The sequence below is a fragment of the Elephantulus edwardii genome, unplaced genomic scaffold, assembly GCF_000299155.1.
Source record: "Elephantulus edwardii isolate Elephantulus edwardi_28Jun2011 unplaced genomic scaffold, EleEdw1.0 scaffold00127, whole genome shotgun sequence".
NCBI lineage: Eukaryota > Metazoa > Chordata > Mammalia > Macroscelidea > Macroscelididae > Elephantulus > Elephantulus edwardii.
In genome coordinates, this window is record NW_006399877.1 from 2,688,319 (window position 1) to 2,699,958 (window position 11,640).

Here is an 11,640-nt window from a genome sequence, read left to right on the forward strand (position 1 = left end):
GAGACAGGTTTTAAATGTAATCTCAATTTAAAAACACTCCTTTATATTAAAAACAAAGATTTTTAAAAAGCATGTTGTATCTGCATTTTGTACATTTGAAAATAATTTCATGTTCTCCCTAAAAAGCTGAAGGTTCTTCTACAGCTACCATTAAAATGGTGGGAGGAAAACACAAGCAAAGTGCAACCAAAAAACTACCCTTCAGAACATATCATTAAATCAATAAGCTTTGAAAACAAACTATGTATGACATTTGAGGAAAGTCAGTTTTAGCTCTGGCTGGTCATTTTTCTGCAGATAACTGAGGAGGACTGATTGCAAGGGAAGCAGCGGATGATCCGCTCTCGTCAGGTCCATGCTTTGGCTCAGGAACGGAGCCTGCTGAAGACTATACTCAGTTTGCTCACAAACCCTCTGGTTTCGACTAAAGTCAGAAGTAGAAGCGCACGGTAACTCTCTTACAGCACTGTCCTGACTGGCAATGGGACAGACATTTCTAGATTGCTTTACAACCTGCAAGGTGCTTTACACAGATTATTTCACCTAAAAATTTTCTTAGGGAACAAGAAATTTAAAACAAAAATTTCTTTGAGGAAAGAAAAAAATCTGAAAAAATAATACCATTTTCAGTATTTAAAGAAAGTGCTTAAGAATTCTTCTTTCTGATGTGAATGGATAGTTATTTTACCTGTCCCCATGAAGTAAAGGTTAAAAACACTCGTTTCAACTACACTGGCACAACAGCAGCCACACACCAGGGTTTATCAATTTCCAAAGACAAAGTAAAAGCCATTACTCCCTTTTACCATAAAGTCTCTATTAATGATAAATGATACAGTTTGACAAATGACTGAAACTAAAGACATCATTATGTTCTCTTCAGTGAGTTATAGTGCTCATAGCCAAAGAAAGCCAGTCAGCTGAAAAGAAGGATGTGAAAGCTTCTGAAAACTGTGGTTTACTTTGAGTCATAAAATAAAGATTATAAATCATGTGAAGAAGTTTTTAAGTGATCTTACTTGAGCGGGCGTCTTCTTTAGGCTTGAAGAATCATCACCATCATCATCCACCCTTGGTTTACCCATTTCTGAACTGACTCCTGAAAAACTAAACAGATAAAAATGTAAAGAACTTAACCATGTCAACAAGGTCCCAAACAGAAGATGTAATGTAAGTGAAAACAAGCCATTTTCAACATCTAATGCATTCTAAATGGAATTAAACCACAACTTACGTATGCGTTTCTTCTTTCATTACCTAGAAAGAAAGAAGGGGAGAAAAATCTTCATTTAAAATGCTTTCTGTCTAAATAAAGTAAAATTTTTTATTCCTAAAATATTAATACATACCCTGGAAGCAAAAGTGGAAAAAGCAGACAATAATTTTGATTCAACTGCCAGTGGGGGCAACTCCTCCAGTGGTATGCCTTTGTTTATTTTTTCTTTCAAACTCATATACCTAGTTTTTAAGTCTTCCAAGACAGACAAAAGTTCCAAGCCTAATTCCTTCTTAGAAGAATTGTTTGATAAGTTCCTATTTAGAAATTCATAAAATTATTTCCGTTTTAAAGAAACATCAAGACTACTTTTTTACCACATTCTTCTTCACAGACACGCACTTTTCCCTTCATGACATTCCCAAGTACTGGTTTTTAAAGTCCATTATCCACAGACCAGCTAAAAAACCCAGTTCCATTCTACTCCCCTCATCTTCAAAACAGAATATTAAAGTAATTTTAACACTAACTTCCTATAGATTTGAAATGAATAAGCACCTGTTTTCTCCTTCTTTGTCTTCCATCACAAGTTTATAAAGGTCGTAACAGTGGCGGCGGCATATCTGATAGTGAAGGGTTAGAAGGTGCAGCTCAACGTTCAGGGCTCTCTGCATTATTAGCTGACAGCACTGGGATGGGGGATTCTTCTCCCTTTCTTTAGAAAGCTGAAATTCCCTTTAAAATGAAGATGGCATTAGGTAAGATTCCAAATATTTTCCAGTTTGGTGACATGCTACCAAAAAGTTTTGCAATTTCTTATACTTCCCTGTGAGGTTTAAATAAAGTTCTACTAAAGGCAAAATATTGAACTAAGAAAGTTGAACAGAAGCTCATTTAAACAGAAGCTGTTTAAACAGCAGCTCATGAACATATAACAAAATGTGCAAAGACTTGGAATTGGAAAACTAAAAGGTAAGAGCATATTCAGCATTTTTCAAACTGCAAGAATTGAAGAAATTCAAGCCTCAAGTTATAAAATCTACAGGCAAAATATTGAAGGATGCAGGAAGCATCAAAAGATGGAAAGAATACCCAGAGTTGTCAGTCAGGGTACCAAAAGGAATCAGCTGATGTGGAACCATTTCAGTAAGTAGTAGTGTAAGATAAAAGAAAAAAAATTAATCCGTTTTGTGCTTAAGGAAGTAGTACAAGCAGGACTGAAGGCATTGGAAAAATGTAAGGTTCCAAGAACTGATGGAATACCAATTTGAGATGTTTCAGCAGAGATGTGGCCATCGCCATGCTCACCTATGACATCGTCACTATGACAAGAAACCTGAAGTCAGCTGACTGGGAGAGATCCATGTTTGTTGCCACCCCCCCCCAAAAAAAATGGGACCCAAAAGGTACAGAAATTATCAAATATAATTATCATTATCACACCGAAGTAAAATCTTGCTGATGATTTTGAAATGGCTACAACAGTGTAATGTCAGGAAATTACTAGAAATTCAAGTTGGATTCAGAAGAGGTCATGGAAAGGAGGATAGCACTGCTGATGTCAGAAGGATCCTGACTGAAGGCAAAGAATTTCAGAAAGTATTGTGTTTTATTTACCATGCAGAGATCCAGCTGCATAGATTATCACAAATTATGGATGTCACTGAGAAGAATGGGAATTCCAAAACACTTAACTGTGCTCATATGGAACTTGTACATGGACCAAGAAGCAGTCCTTCAAATAGAAAAAGGTTTAGGATAATGAAAGGTATCATCAGAGGTGCATCCTTTCTCCTTATCTAGTCAATCTGAGCAAATAATTCAAGAAACTGGACTCTATAAAGAATGGGCACCAGTACTGGAGGTTGACTCACCAACAACCTGTAATATGCAGATGACACAACCTTGCTTGCTCAAAGTGAAGACAACCTGAAGCACTCATGGAAAAATACCAAAGACTACAGCCTTTAATATGGATTACAACTCAATATCAAGAAAACAAAAATTTTTAGAAATCCTCACAATTAGATTAATAGGCAACATCATGATAGATGGAGAAATACTGAAGTTGTAAAAATTTTCCTTTATTTGGGTCCACAATCAACAGCTCTGGAAGTAGCAGACAAGAAATCCAAAGATGCTGCACACCCATGTTTATTGCAGCTTTGTTCACAATAGCAAGGAGTTGGAAACAACCTAAGTGCCCATCAACAAACGAATGGCTAGAGAAGCTGTGGTATATTCGCACAATGGAATACTATGCTGCATTAAAAAACAAGGAACTCATGCAATATTATTCAAAATGGGTGAGCCTCGAGGACATTATGCTGAGTGAAATATCTCAGTCGCAAAAGGACAAATATTACATGATGCCACTGTTGTAGAATGGGACTGTCCTTGGGGTTGGGGAGAGACTGAGTAAGATGGGTTCAATAATGTATACTGCACTGAAACAGAGGAGGGAGAAAACTGTTTAAAAGAGATATGTGACTAGGTATTTCTGTCATCACAGGAGTCTAGAGCGAGGGCTACATGGTGGAGGGGACCTGGGGGAGGGTTTGTAAAACAATGAAAGAATCTTTTACTTTTCCATAATTTTTGACTCATGTACTTATAACTTGTTAGTCAAATTTGTGTCTTCTAGGTTGCAACACCCCCATGATACATCTTCAAGGATATGAACATGTATGGCCAAGCACAATCAATAAGAGTGCATCTAAATTCCAAAATCAATCTCCATAATAGTCTATGTGTTTCCTACTGCCAAAGGGGCCCTTTAGAGTAGTGAGAGAAGATCTTCACCCTGAAACCCACAGCATCCCTTTTCAGCAGGAAGTAGCTAAGAGAATACGTCATCCCCTTTTCCTTATGACTCAGGGTGAAGTCTCTCTCAGGGAGGAGTGATAGGGAATGGCAAAGGACACACTGACAAAGAAGATTAATCAGAACTGGCTTTGACAAGCACTGTGGCATTTGGACAAGAACAAACTGGGAGGAGGGCAGAGAGAATGGTGCAACAATGAATGAATGGAAACCCAAAATCTCTGTAAATGTTTATGAAAATTAATAAAATATAATTATAGGGAAAAAAAAAAAGAAATCCAAAGATGCAATGCCCTGGACTAAAATGCTGGTGGGGTCTCGTCAGAGGGTAGGGCACACCTGACCCATGGTATTTTCAGTTGTTTCAAGTGATGTTAAAGCTGATCACTGAATAAAGACGATTGAAAAAGAACTGAAGTCTTGGAATTGTGGTGATGGTAAAGAGTTTTAAAAATACCATGGACTGCTAAGGAACAAAGAACTAGGTCTTGATAGAAGGATGATAAACATTTACCTCACACACTTTGGGCATGTTGTCGAAGGTGCCAGTCCTTGGAAAAAGACAACATGCTGCTGAAAGCAGAGGATCAGTGACAGAGAGGAAGACTCAGTGAGATGAACTGACAGAGTGTCTGCAACAAAGGGCTTGAGCATCATGGATTTCATGAGGGTCTTGATCTGTTGTACGTGGGGTCACAATCCGTTGGAGCCAACTTGAAAGCATTTAACAGTACAGGTAACACAAGAGGCAGAAAAAGATGTCAAAAGTCAAAGCTAACCTTCCTGAGGTAGAGTGGGCCATGGCTCTTCAGGGTCAGTGTCATGACATTGGGGCTTAGCATGGCAGCTTGGCAGCCCTTGGGTCACCATGTGGAGAGCTGCAAAATCACCCTTGTTGTGTCATTCTTTGAGGAAAAGAAATAGTGCTCAAAGAGGAAAATCTGAACCCAGAAAACAATCTCATAAGCAGCCAGAGTTACCAGAAGTTCGTCTTGATGCCCCAGAAGGTTCCTATTTAGAGAAAGAACCAGTTGGAAAATTTCCAGATTGTGTTAATCCTGTTACCAAAGAAAAGGGTGGACCCAAAGCTCCAGAGCCGCCACACTACAGCGACTGGGAACAAAAAGCCACGCTATTGACTTGTAAGTCACATATTTCAACCTCATAGTTTCTGAATATATACATTTGAATTAACGGATCTCTGCTTAATTTCTTTACATCCTTCATCTGAATTCTGTAATGCATTTTAAAAGATGTGATGACTTTGAAAGAAAATATGTTGCTGTAAATTGGGAAACTGACAGTATTTCTACATTAATCCACCAAAATCCAGTGTCATTATTGAGACCACTCTAGCACGTATAATTTAAATATAAATTACATACAAAATGAACAATTAAAATGGCCAATGTTTACTGTACCATTTTTTAGTGCAAATCAATTGCTTGTAAAATGCCTATGTAAATAAAATCAGTTTACTTTGTGCTAGGCAAGGTGGGGGAAGAGTCAAAGCTAAGGATATTCTTCCTAGATGCAAATAATTCTCAAATTCCTACTTTCTTTAAATCCTTGGCTTTCTTTTAAAATATACTAGACTAGACTAGAATAAAATATAATGACTTAACTTATCCAGAACGTATGGATTTTCTACTTAAATGAAGCTTTGGCCAAGCTTTAAAAAAGGTGTGAGCATCCCGAATGATCATTAATCTTAAATGCATTATCTTTTAAACAGAGATAAACATAATTTACTTTTTTCCCCTTGTTGTGCACGTCAAGCACAGGAGATGGGTTACCCCCCTCTTCTCCAAGGGAGTACCTGGTGGATTTGAACCATGCACCTTCAGGACTGCAACAGTTTCTTGCCACTATGTCACCAGAGAACCCTTTGTAACTTGTTGGGTTTTTTTACTACTTGAGTCATCCTAAGAAGTAATATTATGCTGTTCTATTGTAACAAAAACCCCAGTTTTTGGTGATAAGAAAACGAAAGATATGTTCGCACACGTTTCAAGCATTAGTAAGTTTTTGGAGGTCTTCCCTTTCTACCAGTTACAGAGTACTACAGTTGTGATCAATTCCTGTCTCTTTAATTACATCAGACTGGGACAGAAGATGACATTTACTAGAAAAATTTGGGGATCAAAAAACTTAATTACTTCAGCTATAAACTATTTTGGCTTCTTAGAGTCCTCTTCAACTTCTGACAATCCCTTATCTTCTAAGCATTGCAAAGCAAAGCAAACAATTCACTAAAAAAATTAAATTGTTAGGAATTTGGCTTGAACAAAGATAAAATGTACAAGAGTTTGAAGGAATTACTGACACTGAATCTCTCATGTGAAGACATTGAAGATTCTAAATGGTTTTAATCTCTCTCTCTCTTTTGAAGGCAAATGGCTGATGTAAACAATCTCTTGAAATCCTTTATAGCTATTACTCTATTTGTGAAACAAAAAGTAACTTATTTTTATTCTTCCCAGGCATATTTGCAAATGTGTACGTCTGACATACCTCTTAGGATGTTTCTTCAAGTTGGAACTATCAAGTGTCTCTCTTAATTCCAGGGAATCCTGAAAACATTATTTAAATTAGAAATCTATGACAAATAACATACTTTATATTTGACACTCCAAACTGGCAAAACGTAAAATCTATGTTCCTGACTGGTTTGTGTGGCACTGACACTCACGGAGGACAGAGCCAGAAACAATCAGCCATCCTCTCCCCTCACCTACCACGTTCTCACAAAACCCTAGGGGAGCCCAGCTACAATTCAACAAGCCAAAGTGTTTACCTAGTATACACTACCTCTTTAAAAGGTCAAATCTCATCCAGCAGACCCTGCTGGCCTTACCTGGTTTAGGAAATGTCCACTGGGCTTTACACTGACAAAGGGAGGGAGTCTTCCCGGTCCTTTCTTCACTTGGGTATCCACATACTCTTGACTGTCTGGCCAATCTGTGCTGCAGGCCACACTTGTCGGTTTCTGGCTCGGCCACTCACCAGGGCGTTTTTTATTCATCATGGTGATCTCAGTGTTGCTTGAGGTGGACACCACAGCCGGCCCTGCGCTTGTTGCTCTGCTGGTTGTGAAACACGCTCTGAAATCAGTGCTGACATCCACAGTTTGGTTGACAAGAACGGCACGACTCACACCATCCATTATGGATTTGTTGCATGTTCCTTTCCTACCACAGGAGCAGGATTTGTTTGAAGTACTGCTAACAGCTACTTTTTGGGAGCTTTCTTCCATTGCCTTGTTATTATTCATGGCAATCTTGGAAAAGTCTAAGGTTAGGTCAGGGGTGGTTTGTAGAACTTGATAATGTGAGTATCCACAGGCAGAAATGACTGAATCATCAAAAACAGGGGTCCAGGATGTTTGACAATCCTTACAGGGCCGGAATAATGCCTCTGAAGCTTTCTCCTGTGATGGATTGCCAAGATACTGTACTTTCTTTTTATCAGTATTTCCACAAATACTTTTATTGTCAGTTTCTTGAGCTCGGTCAGTATTAAATTTAGTTTCCAGTCCTTTTGGAGAGTTCAAGAAATCACTCTTGGATTGATATTCCTGCTTTGCAAGAGAACTATTGCTTAGAATAACTCCATCAAATACCGTGTGATACATTAAGCTAGTCTCTTGTGTCTTACAATGCGCATGCTTCAGTTCATGATCTTCTCTTAATGTAAGAGAATTCTGAAATCTGGAAACATCTTCTTGTCTATAAACATCGCCTGAATCTAAAGAAATGATAGAACTACTTTCCAATTTAATATGATTCTCTTCTAGGTTACTAGTATTACTAGCTTCAAACCCTACATTTCTTAACCCTGTAACTTCCAGATTAGATACACTTACTGCTTTTGCTGAGTCAAAAGATAAATGGCTTATATATTCTTGTTCTAGTGCGCTGTGGTATTCCTGGTGTGAGTTTTCATCTCTATCAGGATTCTGCATGTCTTCATCAGTTTCTTTATAATCGTAATTGGAAACACAGTTTTTTAGGTCACTAGTCTTACTACCTTGATGCTCCAAGACATGAAAAAGTACTTCTTGTTTCTGCATTTCAGGTTTTAATTGTGAATTTAAATGAATATGTCTTTCATGTTTTATTTCTGAATCTGAATAATGTATAGAGTATGTTTCATTCAAGGAAGCATAGTCCGTACTGTCTTCAAATTCACTTGACTGTGAGTGAGTATACCCTCTGGTAGTATCTTCATTTGCTGAACATGGTGCTGATAGATCAATCCAATCAATACCGATGATTTCCTTGTCATTAGCTCTTTGTTTTGATGTGGAATCCCAGTCATCATCAGGAACAGAAAGTATGACCTCCTTACAACCACTCGAAAGTATTAGCAGCTTTCCTTTCTTTGGATTAGATGGTTCATCTGCTTAGAAAAATAGTAACAAAATGTAAATAACAGTGGCATAAACTCTAAACACTAGGGAAGACTTCAGACGTGATTTAGCCCAAGTTCTTTCAAAAGGCAAGGAAATGTTTTACACCAGCCAAGGAAGATATCTCTAATACTGCCAAGGCTCCTTTCCGACTCCCAGCAAACAGTGTACGCCTGTCATTGGGAGTTGGGAGGTGCTGTCAAGTTGGTTCGACTCAAGTGACTATGGGGACCCTACCTGCATTCGTAGATAGATCTGTTAAGAAATTTATTTCTTAAAAAATTTCTTTCTTCCTAGTGCCAGACTAGGTTCAGAGAAACAAAAGAAAAGATGACATGAATGATGCTACCAACGACTCATATCTTTGATCCGGGTGACAGGTAAGCACATACAAATGTAATACGGCTAAAGAGTGCTGGCTGCTGTCAAGTTGATAAATGGCTGGAAGAAAAAGTGCTTTATAACAAAATAGAGACAAATCAAGTAGCATATTCAAAGTTAGTCTTGAGAGGGAATATGGTGTTTTTAGGAAACTAAATCAGCTGAACTGGAATGAAGGGCTCTCTGGGAATGACAAAAGAAACGTGCAGGGTTTTTTAAGATGCACTAAGGAAGGAGTCTGACTGATTCTACAACAATGGGGGCCACTCAAACTTCTCCCAAGGCTAGTTGACGACTGGGATTGAGTTTCAGGGAGTTAGGACAGAAATAAGAAGTAAAACCTGGAAGGGGAGATGGCAGCGACTATATAAGAATGCAGATGTCGACAGGAAAAGACTGATGACAAGTTTCATAACTGACAGAACTTGATGGCCCATTAGAAATAGTAGATGAGGAAGAGTGAAATGAAGCCTTTCAAATCAAACTTACTGCCAAGTGACTTTAAATGAGTGAGCACAATTCCCCTCAGTTTTCACGGCTGTAAATCTTTATGGAAGATGCCTATACTCCCTTTCTCTAATGCAGTAACTGGTGGATTCAAACTTCTGATCTTTTGAATAGCTGCCAACTGCTTTAAGCACTTTGCAACCTGGGTTTCTCAGAGTGAGATTCTCTTTCTTGCTCATTGCCGGGAAGGTGGAAGTCTTAGCTGACTCTCCAGCTTGTTTCCAAGGCTGTAAATCACACATGAAGAAGTGGCTCAGCTTTTTCCTAAGGAGCCTCTGGCTGATCTGAACCATCAGACAGGCAAGACCGTTGGTTTAGCAAGGCCCATACGGACTAGACTGCTAGACTCACTATAGAGTGAGATTAATGTCTAGCACAAACGGTTTTGGTTGAGATCACCAAAAGAAACATGTTTCTATTATGAGCCAGAACACACATATATTTACATATTTAAGTTAAATAAAATTTTCATGTAAGAGCAACTATTCCAAGTCTAATGTAGTCTGATTATTTTCTATTTTCTTTAAAAACACATTAGAAATCTGGCAGCCTAATGGTAAGAAACTGTACTGTAATCTTAAATGCACACACACACACACACACACAACAAACCCCACATATACAAAAGCTGATTACAATCCACTAAAAGGATTTCGTGGCCCACTGTGTGACCACACTTTCAAACAGTGGTCCAAGATACTGCAGAGACTGTGAGGCTAGCACAGCACAGGACAGGGCTCAGACTGACTGTTTATAGGGTCGCTTTAAGTTATACTCGACTTGACAGCACCTAACAGTAAGATAACGCTGAGGTTTATAATTTGATATCACTAACGAATGGGACTACTCAGAACTACAGAGGCAGACACTTTAGGAGCTAATCTAGATAATGAAGAGGAAGAGCAAAGGGAGGACAGGAATTCATTCCAAGTATGCAGAGTGTGAATCTAGAAATGGGCCATCCAGATGAAAATGTTCAGTAACATATTACAGAGAACTAAGAACAGTAACAGCTACGATGAAAATCTTATCACATTGTGAACTAAAAGCAATTAGAGAAATCATTTTTCATACAATTTAGGTATTAGCCCTTTTGCATTTACAATGCAAGTTAATTTTTTCCAATTCTTTGCTAATCTATTAACTTTTCTATAATATCTTGTTATACCAAAGTTTTTGAGTCAGTGGTTTTCTCTACCACACGTTTACAGAAGTAGTCCCTACTAATTTCTTCTAATTCTGAGACTGAATGTTAAGTGCTCTTAACAGCTACCCTTCTTCCTTCATATGTTAATTTAATGTTTCACTATAGCAAGAAGTGGCAATGTTCAGAATACAGTAAACTTTCCTTGTGACTCACCTTGCTGGAAGTTTTCTTCATTCCTGTAGAAGCTTTTACCAGAAGCTGCTCCTACTACTGCAGTGGATTCCATCCTCAAAGATATATATATTCTAGAAAAGATATAAATATTAACTACTATATTTAGCACTATATTGAAAAGAACTCTCTTAAAGTAAGAGTAATTTGTGCAAAGATGCAAAGTACAGACACAAACACTACTATCAGCACGGTGATTGTTGCAATGAGTAGCTCCTCAGTCTATTCCAATTCACAGTGATCTCACATGCACAGGGTGAAATAGCTCCATGGGGTTTAAACTGCCTTTCAGCTAGTAGTTAAGCACTTAACTCTTTGTATCAACAATAATAAAAGTGGCAGAACATTTAAGTGACTTTAAAAAACAGAAATTAATAGCCATCTAAACAAGTGTATTATTTAAATAGGTAAGATACAGTCTTTTCAAATTACCAAAGAATATTTTTTCCTTGTGATTTGCATGAACGTTTACAAAGGTTGAGTTTCCACTCATTCACTGTTGCATATTTTCCTCCCTCCCCTTTCCTTCTTACTCCCTTCAGACCACTTGGCAACACACCTCTTGTTCCAACTCGTGTCATACATATGCTTAGTCATATATTCCTTTCAGACAGTTCTTCCCTTGTCTGCACCAATGCAGCATTCATTACCTATCAACTTCCTATTTTCCCCTCAAATGCCCATGTCAGTTCTATTTTAGAACAGTGGTGTTATACAGTATTTGTCCTTTTGTGACCGAAATATTTCACTCAGCATGTCTTCCAGAATCACCCGTGCCGTGTAATGTTTTACAAGTTGTTTTTCAATCATGTCTTCCAGAATCACCCGTGCCGTGTAATGTTTTACAAGTTGTTTTTCAATGTTGTGTAACATTTCATTGCATGAATATACCACAGTTTTTCTATTCATTTGCTGATGGGCACT

At 38.0% G+C, this 11,640-nt stretch overlaps 1 protein-coding gene across 1 annotated transcript in view; it reads right to left on the bottom strand.

Annotated features, from left to right (window-relative positions):
* Positions 1-10,771, bottom strand: part of RBM44 (RNA binding motif protein 44) — a 31,702-nt gene extending 20,931 nt beyond the window's left edge. The window contains exons 1-7 of the mRNA XM_006893514.1: positions 10,699-10,771; positions 6,897-8,440; positions 6,550-6,612; positions 1,775-1,941; positions 1,350-1,533; positions 1,235-1,257; positions 1,020-1,107 (exon numbers count right to left, since the gene is read on the bottom strand). Coding sequence (XP_006893576.1) covers positions 1,020-1,107; positions 1,235-1,257; positions 1,350-1,533; positions 1,775-1,941; positions 6,550-6,612; positions 6,897-8,440; positions 10,699-10,771 — 2,142 coding nt within the window. The remainder of the gene's footprint in view (positions 1-1,019; positions 1,108-1,234; positions 1,258-1,349; positions 1,534-1,774; positions 1,942-6,549; positions 6,613-6,896; positions 8,441-10,698) is intronic.
* Positions 10,772-11,640: the final 869 nt, after the last annotated feature.